Below are 19,099 nucleotides of genomic sequence, written 5' to 3'. Positions count from 1 at the left end.
CCAACAAAACAAAACAAAACAAAACAAAAAAAGCAAACATCATAGTTCAAGTGTGTGAACAAAACCTAAAGATGTTCTTTTTGTTTTGTTTTGTTTTTGGTCAGTTCTAGGGTTTGAACTCTGGGCCTGGGTGGGCACTGTCCCTGAGCTCTTCAGCTCAAGGCTACCACTCTGCCACTTGAGCCACAGGGCCACTTCTGGTTTTCTGGTAGTTAATTAGAGATAAGGGTTTCACAGACTTTCCTGCCTAGGCTAGCTTTGAAACTCGACCCTCAGATCTCAGCCTCCTGAGTAGCTAGGATTACAGGTGTGAGCCACCAGCACTCAGCTTTCTACACAAGTTGTTAGGGGAGGAACAGAAAGGTGCAATGCCTATGTGCCTCTGATCATATAAAATAATATTTATTGAAATGAACTCCAGGAAATGGAAACAAGAGGTTATTTTCTTTGTTGTTGTTTAGTTTTCTTAACTTTTTTTCTTGTTTGTTTATGTCTTTGGGAGGGTAAGAGAGGGCACAGAAATGGAAGGACAAAGGGTGAACAAATGCAGCAGTGGTACTCACTTAGACACTATGTTGAAAATGAACCATGTAACTTGTAGATGGAGATGGGAGGAAACAACTGGGAGAGAGTAAAGGAAGGGGTGACATTGTCCAAAAGGAAATGTATGTGTTAACTGATGTACATAACTGTAACCATTCTGGACATCGCCTTTATAACAAATATTTACAGAAAATATTTATAGAAAAAAACTTATAGAAGAAGAACAGTTAAAGTACTGAACTAGGGGCTTGGAAAATGGCCTAGTGATAAAGTGCTCATCTCGTATACATGAAGCCCTGGGTTTGATTCTCAGCACCACATACATAGAAAAAGCCAGAAGTGGCACTGTGGTTTAAGTGGTAGAGTGCTAGCCTTGAGCAAAAAGAAGCCAGGGAGAGTGCTCAGGCCCTGAGTTCAAGCCCCAGGACTGGCAAAAAATAAAGTACTGAACTAAAGATATGTAGATGACAGAGAAAGCCTAGGAGAAAGTAGATGAGAAAAGTTGAGCAAATTTCACAGAACAAGGGCTTGAGCTACATTGCTCAGACAAATTGGTTATAGATGAAAATGCAAGGAAAAGTCCAAAGATAAAGAATAGCTAGGCTGAAAGGCAGGAGACAAGAATTCATAGACTGGGACTGGGGATATGGCCTAGTGGCAAGAGTGCTGGCCTCATATACATGAGGCCCTGGGTTCAATTCCCCAGCACCACATATACAGAAAACGGCCAGAAGTGGCACTGTGGCTCAAGTGGCAGAATGCTAGCCTTGAGCAAAAAGAAGCCAGGGACAGTGCTCAGGCCCTGAGTCCAAGCCCCAGGACTGGCCAAAAAAAAAAAAAAAAAAAAAAAGAATTCATAGACTGCAGTGAGTGGACAGGGAAAGTCTGTTGGCCAAAACAGAGGGATATGTTAGGATGTTGATGAAAAGCAAGGAAGCCAATTGAAGAACTAGAAAAATTGTAATCCTTGCGACACAAAGGTTGAGAGCTGAGGATCATGGTTCAAAGCCAGCCCAGGCAGGAAAGTCCAGAAGACTCTCATCCCCAATTAACCACCCCAAAACTGGAATTGGAGCTGTGGCTCAAGTGGTAAAGTACCACTTGAGTGAAAAACATAAAAGACTGCACTTGGGATGTGAGTTCAAGCCCTACTACCAGTGCTCATGCACACACACATGCACACACACACACACACACACTCTAATTATTTAGATGATATGGAGAAAACAGGAAGCAGATTTTCTGAAGCCCTGAGAAGAAGATGAATAGCACAAATGTAATTTTAATTTACTGAAAGGTTATGGCAAAGTTTTATTGGAGGGAAGTAAGGAGAAAGTAGTAACAATCCAGGAATTCATTCATTAACTCAGTAATTGAGGATCCAAGCTGGGCACTGGTGGCTCACACCTATAAGCCTAACTACAAGAAGCTAAGATCTGAGCATCACTGTTCAAAGCCAGCCCTGGCAGGCAAGTCCATAGACTCTTATCTCCAATTAACCATAAAAAGCCAGAAGTGCAACTGTGGCTCAAGTGGTAAAGCACTAGCCTTGAGAACAAAATCTAAGAAACAGCATTCAGGCCCAGAGTTCAAACTCCAGGACTGGCCAAAAAAACAAAACAACAACCAAAACCCCCCAACAAACCAACCAAATAAATAAATAAAATTGAGAACCAACTTCAAGTTAAACAACAACAAACAAACAGGTTTCTGTTCTTGCAGAATTTACAGCCTGGTGGTAAATGCAGATGAGTAAAGAAGCAGTTATGGAAATGGTAGTACACACCTATAGTCTTGGCATTGAATCAGGAGAATCAAGATTTTACAGTCAGCCAGCTATACAGCAAGAGCCTGCCTTGAAAAAAAAGTGGTTATTAGTAGAGTATAGGAAGTCCTACCACAGGAGAAGTAAAAGTTCAGATTTGAGGTTTCAGAAACAGGACAAGATATGTGTTGTCTAAGACAGAGAAAATGGGGAAGGAGAAGAGCAGGAACCAGTTAAAAGAAATTACAGGTATTGGACTGAATATGGAAAGAAAAGGCAAGAGTGGAGTCCTAGTTTGTGGGAATTCAAACACGCAACTACAGCTATCACACTTGTCATCCTAGCTACTCAGGACGCTGAAATCTGGGGAAGGAAAGTCTGTGAGACTTTTATCTCCAATTAACCACCAGAAAACTGGAAGTGGAACTGTGGCTCAAGTGGTAAAGCACTAGTTTTGAACTGAAGAGCTCAGGGACAGCACCCAGGCCCAGACTTCAAACCCCATAACGAACAACAACAACAATAAAAAGCCAAAAAAAATTGGAGCTGTGGCTCAAATGATAAATTGCCAGCCTTGAAAAACAGGGAGAATACCCAGGTCCTGAGTTCAAATCCCAGTACTGGCACAAAGAAAGGAAGGAAGGAGGGAAGGAGAGAAGGAAGGAAGGAAAGAAGGATTGTTAAGAAGACTGAACCAGCCTCTGGTGGCTCTCACATATGTAATTCTACCTACACAGAAGGCTGAGATTTGAAGATCCTGGTAGAAAACCATTTGGGTCAACAAATCCAAGAGACTTTTATCTCCAGTTAACCAGCTAGCTGAAAGCTGGAAGTGGGGGTGTGCCTCAAGTGATAGAACACTAGCTTTGAGTGGAAAAGTTAAGCCAGAGTGTGAAGGCTTGAGTTCAAGTCCTAGTGCCAGCACAAAAAGAGGAGAAGGAGAAAGAAGAGGAGAAGAAGGAGGAAAAAGGGGAGACTGAAACAGTAAAAAGGGGGATTTCTTACTCTGACCTACTTCTGGGAAGTGCGGATACAGCTGATGGCATAGAAGTGATATCAAGATTGCAGGAAAAACCCAATGGTGGCCTGGGAGTCAGGAGAGAAGATAAACCCTAGCTGAGTATCATTCCCCAACTTCAGGAAGGAAACATTAAGTGGTCAAAGAAAAGATGTAAACTTCTAAAAAGGAAAATGTAATTCTGTCAGATTAATAGTTAGAGATCTTTTTATTTTTGTAGGAAAAAAAAGACAAAATAAAAATAAACAAAAAAAAACCACAAAAACTCTTGTGTGTGGCTCATGCCTTCAATCCCAGCATTCATAAAGCTAAGGCAGGAGAATCAATACTTTAAGACTGGACTGGATGCAGGGCGTTGGTGGCTCACACCTGTAATCCTAGCTACTCAGGAGGCTGAAATGTGAGGATCATGGTTCCAAGTCAACTCAGACAGGAAAGGCCACAGGACCCTTATGTCCAATTAACCACCAGAAAACTGGAAGTGGCACTGTGGCTCAAGTGGCAAAAAGCCCTATCCTTGAGCTGAAGAGCTCAGGGACAGTGCCCAGGCCCAGAGTTCAAGCTCTATGACAAAAACAAAAAACCCCAAAAATCCCACCCCAAAACAAACAAACAAAAACAAAGCAAACAAAGAGAGAGAAAGAATGAATCCAAGACTAGATTGGGCTACAGGAGGAAAGCAAATGACCATGGGGCTAGACTAGTCCAGTGCCAAAAGTTCCAGTCAATTTGATGGAAAAATGCAATGACCAATATACAAAGTCACCACTGTGTGGGCCGAAGCCCAAGGTCTTGCAAATGTTTTTCTCTTCTGCCCCTCATGCTGTCCTCCTGTAGTATGGCTTGCCACAGAGAGCATCCCTTAAGTATTTCCACTCTTCTGAACAATTTCCAGGTAGGAAAATTATCATATAAATAATCAGGACACAAAAACCAATCCTCCAACTTGCTTTAACACCCCAACTCCCCACCCCCGCACCATGACATGTGCCCTATCCACCACCACTGTGTGGCTGAGCCTGGAAACTTAAAGAAGACTAGCCATCAGGTGATGAGAGAGTCAACATTTCCTCTTTCCTGAGGGGTTTTCTAAAAATGGTCTAGCTGACACAGTTAGGAGATCAGGAAATTTGAGTTCAATTGACGTGAAATAGTATCCTAAAGACTAAGATGTATTAAAAACTATTTCTTCCTCTGTCATCAAAATGCAGGACACTTGTATTTTCCATGCATTTAGCACTCAAAGGGTGGGTGTTGAGAAAGGACAAGCTTTTTGCAGGGGGTAATTTTATTGTACAGCAAAGAATGCTTTATTTATTTAATGTTGGTGTTGGCAGTGTTTATTTTTGCTTTGGAGTTTTCTTTTTCTTTCTAGGTGGGTAAATGGTGGGTACAGAAAAGAATGCTTTTTTGGGGGAGGGGCAATATTCAGGGCCTAAGCACTGTTCCTGGCTTCTTTTTGCTCAACGCTAGCACTCTACCACTTGAACCACAGCGCCACTTCTGGCTTTTTCTATATATGTGTTGCTGAGGAATCCAACCCAGGGCTTCATGTATATGAGGCAAGCACTCTACCACTAGGCCATATTCCCAGCCCCAAGAATGCTTTAAAAAAAAATAAATAAGAAGGAGCAAAGAATGCTGGATGCTGATGGCTCACACCTGCAAATCCTAGCTACTCAAAAGGTGGAGATCTGAGAATGGAAGTATGAAGTCAGCTAAAGAAGAAAGTCCATGAGACTTATCTCCAATTAACCAGAAAAATAAAAAAATAAAATCTGGTAGGAGATGTGTGATTCAAGTGGTAGAGCACCCACATTGAGGGAAAAAGTCAAGTGAGGGTGGGAAACCCTGAACTCAAGCCCCAGCACTGGCACAAAAAATAAATAAATTATAAGCAAAGAGCAAAAGACTTTTGGGTCAAGTCAGAAGGCAGAACGTAAGCAAGTATGTGCTGGACAAGCTGTGAGCTTGTGAAAGCAAAGAGTAGATGCTTCTCGGAAAGTGAAGATTACAGAATGCTCTGGCGAGGCCAGCTCAGGCAAAACTGTTCAGAGGACTCCATCTCAACCAATGGCTGGGTCCTGTGGTACGTGCTTGTCATCCCAGCATGAGTAAAAAAGACAACAGCTCAGGCTGGCCCAGGTATAAAGCAAGCACCTACCTTGAAAATAACCAAGGCAAAAAAGGGTTAGTGTTGTGGCTTAAGGTGTGGAGTACTTGTCTAGCAAGTGCAAAGACCTGAGTTCAATTCCCAACACTGTGGGGAAAAGAGGTGTTTTTTTTTTTTAAGATGATGGGTGAGGGTGGTGATAATTTCATATATCTCCACACAATGCCAAACTCATTTTAATTTTTTTTCAAGGATGCTGACAAGTCTGGACTTGAATAACCATTAAAAATTCAACAGTAAGCCAGGTGCTGGTGGCTCACAACTGTAATTCTAGCTACTCAGGATGCTGAGATCCAAGTAGGAAAATCAATGAGACTTATCTCAAATTAGCCAATAAAAGCCAGAAGTGGGAGTGGTAGAGTGCCAGCCCTGGGTAGAAAAGCTAAGAGCACAAGCCTGAGTTCAAGACCCAGTACTGGAAAGAAGGAAAGAAAGAAAGAAGGCAAGGAAGGGACAGAGGAAGGAAGAAAGGAAGGAAGGAAGGGAGGGAGGGAGGGAGGGAAGGAGGGAGGGAGGGAGGGAGGAAGGAAGGAAAGAAGGAAGGAAGGAAGGAAGGAAGGAAGGAAGGAAGGAAGAAGGAAGGAAGGAAGGAAGGAAGGAAGGAAGGAAAAAAATGTAGACAAAAGGAAAACCTAAGAATTGAACAATTGTAAGGACATTTTTAGATGAGATCACTAAAGAATTGCAACATCTGACAAATTTGGTTTCTTTTTTTACTATGATACTGAGAAAAGTTAGGTAGATTTGGTATTTATCACTACATCTATAGGTAGCTTTACAAACTTGCAGATGAAAATGTCCCAGAACCTGTTATCAAGACTAGGATATTGGGAGAGCTGGAAAGTTGCAGTTTGATAAACATAAACACAGAAGATCAAGCCCAAGGAAACCTGGGTGTGACATTTGCGGAAGCAAATTAGAGAAATGAAGCTGTGAAGCGGGGAAGCCAAGAGACTTCTGGCAAACAAGCCATGACCACACCGAAGTTTCTGCGGGAGTACTGTTATGACATGAGCCTTTTGGTGACATAGCCAAAAATAAAGGAAAAACTGGGGTCATTACACCACTAAAATTGACCCTTAAAACACTGTACTTCACCATCCCAATACACCACAATCGAGTTATGAACTTTAGATGGCAGATCGAGGAGGCAAAACACACTGCTGCTTATCAATTAATTTACTTAGCCATTCCTGGGGCATGAACTCAGGGACTGGGCCTTACACCTGAGCTTTTTTTCTTCAAGGCTAACATTCTATCACCTGATCCACAGCTCCACTTTCAGCTTTTTTTGGTAGTTAATCGGAGATAAGAGTCCCATGGACTTTGTCCAGGTTGTCTTCAAATCTCCATCTTCAGGTCTCAGAATCCTGAGTAGTTAGGATTACAGGTGTGAGCCATCAATGCCTGGCTGCTCTTTTGACTTATTAGTTAAAAGTTTTAATTTCTTTTTATAATAAAAAGGTTAAAAGGTTAGATGCTGGTGGCTCATGAGGATCGCAGTTTAAAGCCAGCCCATTAGGGAAAGTCCATGAGACTCTTACCTCCAACAAACTACTCAGGAAAAGCTGGAAGTGGCAGTATGGCTCAAGTGATAGAACACTAGCCTTGAGCACAGAGAGGTTCAGGGACAGAGCCCAAGCCCTGAGTTCAAGCCCCTGCCCCCAAAAGGTGACTTTGATGGGAAGGAGACCATACCCCATTCACTCCTGTTAGTCCCTTCTGGGCACTGACTCCAAGAAGACAATATTGGAGTACCATTTATTGAATTAAATTGAATTTTTTTTTATTATTATTGTGTTGTTGTTGGTTGTAAAACTTGAACTCAGGGCCTGGGTGTTGCCTATGAGCTTTTCTGCTTAATGCTAGCACTCTACCAATTTGAGCCACAGTACCACTCCCAGTTTTCTGGTGGCTAATTGGAGATAAGAGTCCTACAGACTTTCCTGCTTGGGCTGGCTTTGAACCATGATCCTCAGTTCTCAGCTTCCTGAATAGCCAGGATTATAGGCATGAGCACCAGCACAGCTGAACTGATTTTTTTTAACCTCTTAGAATAGGTTTATAAGAGTCCCATAGCCTAGGGACAATCTGTAACATCACCTTAGGTAACATATTGACACATAATATGAAGAAAAGAGGGCAATACACAGATAGCATTCGAACCCAGGCTGTGTGGCTATCACACAGTAGTTCTGAACAAGGGCTTATGAAGATGGGATGATCCTTTTAAGGTAGTGCTTCTTAGTGTGGGATGATTTTCCCTACCAGAGGACACTTGGCAATGTCTGGAGATATTTTTGGTTATAACTGGGGGAACGGAGGTTAGCTACTGGCCTCTAAGTGGGTGGAGGCCAGGGAAACTAGTAGATAGCCCACAATGTTTAGAACCATCCTTCCCAACATGGAATGGGCCAGCCCAAGACATAAATGCTGCTGTTTAGAGTGAGTGAGAAAGAATGTATGTTTGTTAGCTCACAGGCCAAAGGCTGAATTCTTTTTTTTTTTTTGCCAGTCCTGGGGCTTGACCTCAGGGCCTGAGCACTGACCTTGGCTTCTTTTTGCTCAAGGCTAGCACTCTGCCACTTGAGCCACAGCGCCACTTCTGGCCATTTTCTCTATATGTGGTCCTGGGGAATCGAACCCAGGGCTTCATGTATACAAGGCAAGCACTCATGCTACCAGGCCATATTCCCAGCCCCCTGAATTCTTAATTACCTTCACAGTGACTGCTTTCAAACTTAGGGAGCCTGGACTAGGAAAGGAGATTGCTCCTTAAAATCCTTGCACTGCAACACTTAAAAAAAAAAAATCCAAACAGGAGCTAGGCACCAATGGTTCACACCTGTAATACGAGCTACTCTGGAGACTGAGATCTTTAGATCACAGTTCAAAGCCAGCACCCGGCAGAAAACTCCATGGGACTCTTACCTCCAATGAAGCAGCAAAAACAAAAAAGCCAGAAGTAAAGTGTGGCTTGAGCAAAAAAAGCGAAGCAAGAGCTTTAAAGCCCTGAATTTAAGCCCAGTACCTCCATACATACACACACACACACACACACACACACACAAATGCAGCATTGCCTAACACAGTGGCTCATGCTTATAGTCTCAGTTAGTTGGGAGGGTGAAGCAGAAGATTCACTTGAGCCCTAGAATCTAAAGCCAGCCAGAACAACCTAGCAAAGCCCTGTCTCAAAATATTATTGTTTTAAATCTGATTTTGATTCAATATGTCTGGAAGAGCTACAAATCTGTTTTTTTAAAAAAAACATTTGCATACATGACACTTAGTTGGTTTAGAGAGCACAGGCTGAGTAGACCACCAATGTGCTTAAGAGATGGTATATACCTCTCAGGCCCTTCTTATCTAGCTTGAAGCCATGGCACACAGGATTAAGACATAAGAGCTTCGGTTACAGAAAATACAAAAGAGGGAGGGGAATGTGGCTCAGTGGTTACCTAGCATGTATGAAGCCCTGGGTTTGATTCCTCAGCATCACATAAACAGAAAAAGTCAGAAATGGGGCTGTGGCTCAAGTGGCAGAGTGCTAGCCTTGAGCAAAAAGAAGCCAGGGACAGTGCTCAGGCCCTGAGTTCAAGCCCCATGACTGACAGGAAAAAAAAAAGATACTAGATCTAAAATATACTGGGAAACAATAAATGATACAGGACTCCAGGCATTCACATACAGTGAGACCAAAGGAAGATGCTCTTGGTGCAGGAATACAAAGACATAATGCCTGTGTGCTCTGATCATATAAAATAATATTTATCAAAATGAACTCCAGGAAATAGAAACCAATTTTTTTCTTCATTGTTGTTTTTTTGTTTTCTTTCCTTTTTTTTCCTTTGTTAGTTTATCTAACTGGGAGGGGAAGAGGGGACACAGAAATAGAGGGACAAAAGGTGCACAAATGCAGCAGTGGTACTTACTGGACAGGAAGTTGAAAATCAACGATATAACTTGTGGGTGGGGATGGGAAGGAAAAACTGGAAAAGAGTGAGGGAAGGGATGACATTGTCCAAAAAAGAATGTACTCAATACCTGACTTATGTAACCCTCTGTATATGACCTTTATAATAACAATAAGAACATTTTTAAAAAAAGATACAAAAAGTAAGTTGGCTTTTGTTTTCCAAAGAGGGTATGAAGAATTCCTCTCACAAGAGATTCTTGACTATAGTTGCCCGAAGGCCTAAGAAAATATGCTTAAGGAGACTGGGGTAGCCTACAGCACAGTACTCTGAAATAGGAAGGAACCATCAGAAAAGCCACAACACTAAATTCACAGTGATAGGCTTCTGTTTTTCATGAAATAAACTATGCTCTATGAAATCACTGTAATATTGCTACTGTGGTAGGGCACCAAGTTGCTCACCCCTATAAGCTTAGCTACTCAGGAGGCTGAGATTGGGGGATCACGGTTTGAAGCCAGCCTGGGTAGAAAAGGCTATGAGACTCTTATTTCCAATCAACCACCATAAAGCCAGAAGTAGAGCTATAGTTCAAGTGGTAATTGAGTGGAAAAGCTAAGGGACAGAGCTCAGGCCTCTACTTCAAGCTCCAATATCAGCACACATAAAACAAAAGATTGCTGCTGTTTGCCCAGCACTAGTAGCTCATTCCTATAATCCAGCTCAGGAGGCTGAGGTCTGAGGATGAAAGTTCAAAGCAAACCCTGGCAGACAAATCTGAGAGACTCTTATCTCTAATTAACCTGCAAAAATCTAGAACTAGATGGAGGCATGGATCAAATAGTAGAGTGATAGCTGTGAGCAAAAACCCCCAGTGAAAATGAAAGGTTCTCAGTTCAATTCCAAGTACTAGGAGCTGTGCCTCAAATACTGAAGCTCTAACCTTAGACCAAAAAAAGCCTAGGGACAACTCACAGGCTGAGTTCAAGCCGTAATACCAGTGCATGGCACATACACACACATACACGCAATGATTATCATTGTGTCCTCAGTAAACTGTTAGTTTTCTTTTCCTCATTTTTAACTCCGTAAACATAAATTCACAGGGTCTCTCATGGAGCTTTGGACAAGGCTCAGTGCCAGAGCACTTAACTAGTATTCACAAGGTTCTGATTTGATTCTCAGAATTTGCCCAAAATATATATCCATAAACCCATAGTAGGAAAATTTGCTTCCATATGAACAAAACAGTCCTTCTCAAGGACCATAAGGAGAATTATGCCCAAAGTGTTAAGTCTTGTCCCTTTAGGTTGCCTCACCTGTATCCATCTTCTAGATTACTTTGCTCACAAGGAAATGATTTTCTAGAAAAGGTCCAAGTGCATCGAATTTGTGGATATGCTTTAAACCTGACAGAGAAACAAAATTCTTCATACTGGTCGATTACATAATCTTCACTTGAATTGGTAGCATTTATAAATCCCTTTTCTGTAAGAAAAATCAACTATGAATCAAATAAAGAAACTCATAAGGAAACATTAAAATAGTAAAAATAAATGTTTGTTCATCATTCCATGCAAAAAAAGCTTTCTGTGTGTGCCAATACTAGAGCTTGAACTCAGGTCCTTGAACTCTCCTTTAGCATTTTCGCTCAAGGCTGGTGCTCTGCCACTTCAACTACACCTCCATTTCTGGCTATTTTCTGGTTGATTCGAGAAAAGAGTCTCACAGACTTTCCTGCCTGGGCTTGCTTTAAGCCTTAAGCCTCAGGTCTCAACCTCCAGAGTAGCTAGGATTACAGGCGTGGGCCACAGGTGCCTAGCTCACAAAGTTATTTATTCTAACTCCATTTCTTGGGCTGGTGCAGTGACTAGAGGGTTCCAGAGTCTGCTTAGCAAAAGCAAACCCTAAGTTCAAAACCCTAGTACTTCCTGAAAAGAAAACTCCAAGCCACAAAAACACTTTCCTACGTTTCTTTTTCAGCTTTTTCCCTCATAGTACATTGAAGTCAGCATTTGTGTTAACATTGCTCACACAAAACATCTAAGAATCTTTAGCACAAAGAAGGCATGGACAGCCTGCATTACCTAGGATGGTAACCAGAGCTGACTGGCTGGGATGTTGGGACGAGGAGCAAGTGTAATATCCGGTGTCGTTTCTTCCCACTGATGACACAAAAGCAAACAGAATCCGTATCATAGTCCTGTTGGTTGAATAGGTGCTCATCTCAAAGGAGCTGTCCTGGGTGTTAATAAAACAGAACGTGCATTGAATCTCTGCAGCCAGTAAGTTGAGCTCCTTGCTTCTGCATGTCTAAAGATGAACTTGCAGTCACCTTACCTCGTCCAGGGCTTTGTTTTCTAATTCCCAAGAGAGCCCAAATCCATGGTTCACATAAACCGCTTTGCATCTTATCCATAAGGGCTCCCCCACTTTCAGGAACAATTGGGGCAATGTGGTCTGTGGAGTTTGATTTAGATCTAGAAGACAACAGCATCCCAGGCGAGAGAACATGGGGAAAAATACCTTTTTTTTCTCATCACAAAATCTACCTAGAACATCTTGATGAATTAAGGTTTTAATGAATTTAATGTTATTAACTACATTAATAAAATGATCTTCCAGAGTAACTACTCTTTGATGAAGAAATCTGCACTTATAGATACCATAATATCCTGTTTCAAATGGTATTAAGGGGTTAGGCTGTGAAGCTCAGTGGTAGAGAATATGCCAACCATACATGAAGCCCAGGGTTCTATCCCCAGCACCTAAACAAATAAAATAAAATACTATAAATGGGATGCCAGTGGCTCATGCCTTAATCTTAGCTACTCAGGAGACTGAGATTTGAGGATTACAATTTGAAGCCAGCAGCCCAGGCAGGTAAGTCTGTGAGATTCTTATCTCTGATTAACTAGCCAAAAGCTAGAAGTAGAGCTATGGCTCTCATGGTAGCACCAGCCTTGAACGAAAAACTAAGAGATACATCCAGGCCCTGAGTTCAAGTCCCAGTAACAGCATAAAATTAATTAATTAATTAATGTAGTATAAAGGCAAGAAAGATTTTTCTGAAGTTGAATGATTAGCTAAGCAGTCACTGTTAGTCTCAGATAGTTTTCTAAGGACTAGCATAAAAGCACAGGATACTACAATGTTACCTATTGTGAACAGCTTGGTACATTCTCTGCCCAGTTCATTTCTGGCACAGCACCTTATGTCTCTTCCAAATAATTCACGTAGTACCTTTTCTTCCTTTTTAACAACAGCTGGACTTTCTTCTTTGCAGCTGCAATTAGAAAATAAATGCCCTATGACTAAACAGATGTCTTAAATGACTCAAGCTGGGGATGTAGCTCTGTAGTAGAGCACTCACTCACCTAGAAAAATAAAATTCAAGATGAATATTTAGCAAAGAAAACAAGGTTACAGGTTCTAAAGTCCATCAAGACTGGTGTAAGAGACCAATGAAAACAGTGGAACAGGTGAAAAGGGTAAACATACCAAAATATTTCAGATGCCCAGGAGAGCATTATAAGTCAAATAAATTATAATGATCATAATTTGTATTGTGTAGTATGGGGGAAGAGCTGTAGTTGATTTGAGGAGATTCCAAAGACCTTTTTACTGAACAAACCCCCTATCTTGATTTCATACCAGTCATTCTTCATGCTTAAGGAACCAAAGTTTTATGTCAAAATGGGGAAAAATTAAATTATACCTACCTGTTATCTGATTTTACCTACATTTAACTAAGGCTCAACTACATTAGGAAAGGATTGCTGGCCAGCAATGCCTGCCTACAATCCTAGCTACTCAGAAGGCTGAGATCTGAGGATTCTTGTTTGAAAGCAACCAAGAGACTATTTCCAATTGATCAGCAAAAAGCCAGAAGTGGAAGTGTGGCTCCCATAGTAGAGTTCCAGCCTTGAGTGAAGAAAGCTAAGGGAGAGTGGGAAGCCCTGAGTTCAAGCCCCAGTAATGGCACAAAAAGAAAAGGACCAAAGATAACAATGGCAGTTACCTTTATATGTGTCCTACCTTTCTCCCTGAGAATCGCAAAGTACCCACTCCACGATGGGCTCTGGAACGCTCTCAGATACACACACCAGGGCGTCCTGATTTTCCAGTTTTCTAAAGTAAGGTCTTCTTAATGTATACAGCAATGTATCTAAAACATCATACATGAAACATGTTTACAATGGTAAAAGCAATTGTCTCCTGGAAGTAGCGCTGTGGCTCAAGTGGTAGAGCACTAATCTTGAGCTAAAGAGCTCAGGGACAGCGCCCAGGCCCAGAGTTCAAGCCCCATGACCAACAAAAACAAACAAACACAAAAAATAATTGTCTCCTTCAGAGGAGAATTCTACTTCTTTTAAAGCTAATGCTTTAGTTGATGCCTTTTAAGCGGATGCACTACAGAATCTTGGGCTCCCTTCATCTAACCAACATTTGAAATGCAACTCTTAATGCAAAATGCCAACTTTAACATGAGTTCTTTCAGCCAATTGCCCAGGGTGATTCACAAATTCATACCAACAAAGCAAGTGGAGTGAAGCCTTGTGAACACACCAATATTGATACACATCAGGAAACTAGAAGTGATAGCTTCAATCCTTTATGTAACAGATACTTTAGACAACTTTCTGTAACTTCATATACCATTAAGTACAAATATGATGACAAAGAAATAGAGTAAGATGGAGCGAGAATTGGAACTGAATTTAGAGGCTTAGTTGAGCATCCCATTCAGAGTAGTCCAACACACACACACACACACACACACACACACACACACACACACACACATACTTTTTATTCCTGCTTGAATTCATCATTCCCCTCTTCTCCCTTCTTTTCCCTCTTCTTGCCTTTCTCCTTCTTCTCCCTCTCTTCTCCCTTTTTATTTTTATCTTTTGTAGAAGGGTCTTATTCTGTATACCAGCCTAATCTCAAACACCCACTCCTCCTCCTCTAGCCTCCCTGGTACTGGGATTACAGGCATTAGCTGTAAACTTTCTGTCAGCACTAGAGTTCTTCATATCCCATGGTGGGGTCATTCCAGTTGCCTCTTACTTGCTGGGCAGGTGTTCTACTACTGAGCCATGACTCAAGTCCTTTTGGGGGGACAGAGTTATTTTTTTTTGAGGGGGGTAAACAAAGTTTTCTTTATAGATTTGGGAAGATACACCATGCTTCTACTCAAGGTCATTTTTAGAGTTCAGAGGTCTTTTATCTTTTTACATCTCTAGGCCATGAATTCATAGGGAATAGGTTCCAATAGTTCAGGCTCCTTTCCATTGGTTCTCACAAAGTGTGCTTCTCTGGGTGGAGCAGGCTGGCGCTTCAGTTGAACCCACGTTCCTTTCTCTTTGGCTTCCTTCTTTTTCTGGTCATTTTCCTTCACTCGTTTCAGGAAGCTGTCTCGGCTCTTAGAGTGTTTAATATGCTCAATACGCACATTAATCCTCTTGGCAAGGATCTTGCCCTTAACTTGCTTGTTCACAACAATGCCAACAGCATGCTGGGTAACATTGTAGACCCTTCCAGTTTTGCCATGGTAACATTTGTGGGGCATTCCTTTTTGAACAGTACCCATTCCCTTGATGTCTACAATATCACCCTTCTTGTAGATTCTCATGTATGTGGCCAAAGGAACAACTCCATGTTTCCTGAAGGGCCTAGAGAACATGTATTGGGTACCTCTCCTCTTTCCCTTTGTGTTCGTCATTTTGGCAAATTACTGAAAGATGGCGGTTCCGGCCAAAAGGCCCAGAGTTATTTTTGAGATAGGGTCTTGCTTCCTGCATAGGCAACCACCTAAACCCAGCCTCCCAAGTAGCTATGATGACAGGTATGAGCCACCAACACTTGTCTGAATCATTCTAGCTTTTCTACTAATTTTGGGGGGGTCATACTAGTATTTGAACTCAGAGCCTCATGCTTGCTAAGCAAGAACTCTACCACTTGAGCCACACTTCCATTTTTTTTTTTTTGCATTAGGTTATTTTTGATACAGGTCTTAAATTTTGGATCACAATTTTCTTACCTGTGCCTTCTGAGTAGCTCGGATTATCGGTACAGCATTCAGCTAGATGGTTGAAATACAGTCTCAATAACTTTGCTAGCCTGAACCAAGATACTTCTGATCTCTGCCTCCTAAGTATCAGGGATTATACACATGTACTACTACCATAGCCAGACTAACTTTTTTTTTTTTTTTTCGCCAGTCCTGGGGCTTGGACTCAGGGCCTAAGCACTGTCCCTGGTTTCTTTTTGCTCAAGGCTAGCACTCTGCCACTTGAGCCACAGCACCACTTCTGGCTTTTTCTATATTTATGATGCTGAGGAATCGAACCCAGGGCTTCATGTATATGAGGCAAGCACTTTTTACCACTAGGCCATATTCCCAGCCCCAGACTAAATTTTTAAATGAAAATTTTCTTACATTTAATTCCAATCTCTCCCCCTATAATAAATTTTGCTTAAAATATTATAAATTATTTATATTTCATGTAGTTTATATTACAGCAGTTTTACTTCTTAGTGATTTACTGAAACTTTTTACATCTTATGACTACTAATCCTTTGCTGACTGTAAACTGTAAGTATTTTTTCTCCAATTTGTGGTTGTTTTTGCTATTTGTCCCTGTCATTTCCAACTTTTGGTTCCAATTCTACCCTCTGGATAAATTTTTTTTAACTGAAGCTTTGCTTCTATGTGATAATCCTCTAAATATTCAGTATTAGAACTCAAGGTCAAAGAAGATAATTAGCATCTAAGACACTATTACTAGTTAATCTAGGTTTCCTGACTCAGACCCTGGAAGAATTTCCTCTATTACTCTTTAATTAACCTCTGTCCTCAAAATTATTTCCTTCTGTATATTAAGCCTTCCCTGAGCTGCTCATTTAAAGAATTCTGAGTTCTTTACTATCTTGCCCTACTTTCTTCATACTCATCAGGAAAAAAATGCAGAAGTGAAGTGAATAATCTACTAATTTCTTTAAGGTAGACATATTTTCATGAACACTGTCAACATTTCAGGGAAGGAAAGGAGGCAGGTAAAAGGTGTGGGATAGGGAGATGAGGGTGAGAAAGGAGGGGAGAGGAGGGGAGGAGAAGGGAGGGAGGGGGAGGGAAGGAAATGGGAGGAAAGAAGAGGAGGAGAAAGGAAGGGGGAAAAAAAAAGAGGAGAGGAATGGGGAGGGGATGAGAAGGGAAGGGAAAGAGGAGAAAGGGAGGGGAAAAGAGGCCAGGGAAGGGAAGAGGAGAGGAGGGAGAGGGAAGAAGGAAAGGGGAAGGGAGGAGAGATTTCTTATTCTCTTCCAGCCTGAAGCACAGCCTCGCTGTCAAAAGGGGGATGAAGAAGACAGAAGACTGGAATCAAAACCCAAAGCAGAGACAACTCAGGCCAGTTCTTGGATTTGGTACTCAGAGCTCTGTCTGGTCCTGTGGGTTTCAGAGTAACTGAAGGGCTTTCCCAAACACATTTTGGGGCTGGGAATATGGCCTAGTGGTAAAGTGCTTGCCTTGTATACATGACACCCTGGATTCGATTCCTCAGCATCACATATATAGAAAAAGCCAGAAGTGGCACTGTGGCTCAAGGGGCAGAGTGCTAGCCTTGAGCAAAAAGAAGCCAGGGACAGTGCTCAGGCCCTGAGGTCAAGCCCCAGGACTGGCAAAAAGCAAAACAAAAACAAAGCACATTTTGATGTTAAGCCTGGTTTTGCCTTACAGTCTGACTGGAACCTAACATCCTACCCTTCACCCCAGTCAGCTGACCTCCAGGGACCTAATGTGACTCTATCATCCCTGCATCTCAGATATCTGTCTGCATGTGAGCCCATGAGTTGATCTTCCTGGAGCAGTTCCGACATAGGGCAGCTGTGGTCATTCCTGGCCCCCAGCATGTGTCAGTGGACTGCTCACAAGGCATCGCACTCCAGCTTTGTGCATCTGAGTCACTGGCAAGGAAGAAGGGAGCCTGGCACCATCTGTCAATGTATAGCCAATGGGGCTAATATAGAATTAACACTGATTTTTCATTTATACTATTCAAAACATGTGGCCAGGAGCTAGGTCATTTAACATTTTTGTCAAATTGGACATTTTTGTTGAGTCACACAGAAAGCTTATAATTTTGTAAGGTATGTATTTTGTTGTTGTTGTGTGTATGCGTGTGCACATGCTAGGCCTGCCTGGGACTTGAACTCAGGGCCTGGATGCTGTCCTTTAACTTTTTTGCTCAAGGCCAGTGCTCTACCACTTGAGCCACAACTCTATTTCCAGATTTTTGGTGGATAATTGGAGGCTTTCCTGCCCAGGCTAGATTCAAACTAGCATATTCAGACCTTAGCCTCTTAAGTAGCTAGAATTAAGACATGAGCCATCAGCACCCAGCTGAAGGTATGTGTTTTTATCTTCTTACAGGTAGGAAAATTGACACTCAGAGACATTCAGTGGCATGCCAAATGTGGCAATATAGGAAACATGATTCGAATCTAGGATCAGGATACCAGTAGCTCTAACAACTGAGCCAGTAATTCTAACAACCGAGCACTGGAGGATCTAGATATGATGCCAGTCTAGGCAGAAGAGTTCAGGAAACCATTCCTCTAAAAATAACCAGCAATAAACAGCAGTAAGTGTGTCGCTAAAGTGAAACAACACCTAGCAGGAGCCAAGCCTCAAGTTCAAACACTAGTATTGCTAAAAGAAATTTTTTTTTTAAAGGCCTAAACTGGGTGCTGGTGGCTCACCCATGTAATCCTAATTACTCAGGAGGCTGGGATCTGAGAATCATGGTTTGTATTCAGCCTGGAAAGGAAAGCTTGTGAGACTCTTATCTCCCTCCAATTAATCACTCAAAACGGGAAGTGGCATTGTGGCTCAAAGTGGTAGAGCATTACCTTTGCTGAAAAAGCTCAGGGATGGCTCCTGTTCCCTGAGTTCAAGCCCAACAATAACACACACACACACACACACACACACACACACACACACACACACCACCTAAGACTTCCAAAGTCAAATGTTTTCCAGTTCTATTCTATCATTCACCCATTACTAAAGAGAATAAAAGGAAAAAGTAACAACAAAAAAAGAGAGGGCCTAGCACCAGTGCATCTGTAACCCTAGCTACTCAGGAGGTTGAGATCTAAGGATTGTGGCTCAAAGTCAGTCCAGGCAGGAAAGTCATAAGACTATTATCTCCAATTAACTACTAAAAAAAAAAAAAAAGCCAGAAGTAGATCTGTGGCTCAAGTGGTAGCCTTGAGCAAAAAAAATCTCAGGTCAGCACCCAGACTCCAAGTTCAAGCCCTAAGAATTACATATGCATGTGCATGCATGCACGTGCGTGCACACACGTGCACACATACACACACACACATGAACACATGCACATTCATACAAATCAGGCTGAACAGACCAATCTGGGAGACTTATCTCCAATTAACCAGCAAAGAGAAGGAAGTGAAAGTGTGGCTCAAGTGGTAGCACTCCAGCCTTGGATGAAAAAGCCAAGCAAAAGCAGAAACGCTGAATTCAAGCCCAACGACTGGCACAAAAATAAAGGAGGGGTCTTGAACAAAGTATGGCTGAGTTTTTAAGGACACCATCTGAGATTCCATGGAGACATGTAGACTCTTAGTGGGAAGTGGACACGTAGGCAGCCTGA

At 41.9% G+C, this 19,099-nt stretch overlaps 2 protein-coding genes across 3 annotated transcripts in view; both read right to left on the bottom strand.

The window, feature by feature from the left end:
* Positions 1-19,099, bottom strand: part of Flt3 (fms related receptor tyrosine kinase 3) — a 93,968-nt gene that overhangs the window by 27,859 nt on the left and 47,010 nt on the right. For both annotated transcript variants that reach the window (XM_048341590.1, XM_048341591.1), the window contains 5 exons: positions 13,455-13,584; positions 12,575-12,702; positions 11,757-11,896; positions 11,504-11,657; positions 10,736-10,904 (listed from right to left, as the gene is read on the bottom strand). In XM_048341590.1, the coding sequence (XP_048197547.1) occupies positions 10,736-10,904; positions 11,504-11,657; positions 11,757-11,896; positions 12,575-12,702; positions 13,455-13,584 (721 nt within the window). The remainder of the gene's footprint in view (positions 1-10,735; positions 10,905-11,503; positions 11,658-11,756; positions 11,897-12,574; positions 12,703-13,454; positions 13,585-19,099) is intronic.
* Positions 14,640-15,181, bottom strand: LOC125348392 (60S ribosomal protein L21-like). The gene has a single exon (XM_048341592.1). The coding sequence runs from the start codon at positions 15,142-15,144 to the stop codon at positions 14,662-14,664; it is 483 nt and encodes a 160-aa protein (XP_048197549.1). The 5' UTR covers positions 15,145-15,181; the 3' UTR covers positions 14,640-14,661.

This window comes from Perognathus longimembris, chromosome 3, assembly GCF_023159225.1.
Source record: "Perognathus longimembris pacificus isolate PPM17 chromosome 3, ASM2315922v1, whole genome shotgun sequence".
Classification (NCBI taxonomy): domain Eukaryota; kingdom Metazoa; phylum Chordata; class Mammalia; order Rodentia; family Heteromyidae; genus Perognathus; species Perognathus longimembris.
This window is presented reverse-complemented; position numbering and strand designations above follow the sequence as displayed.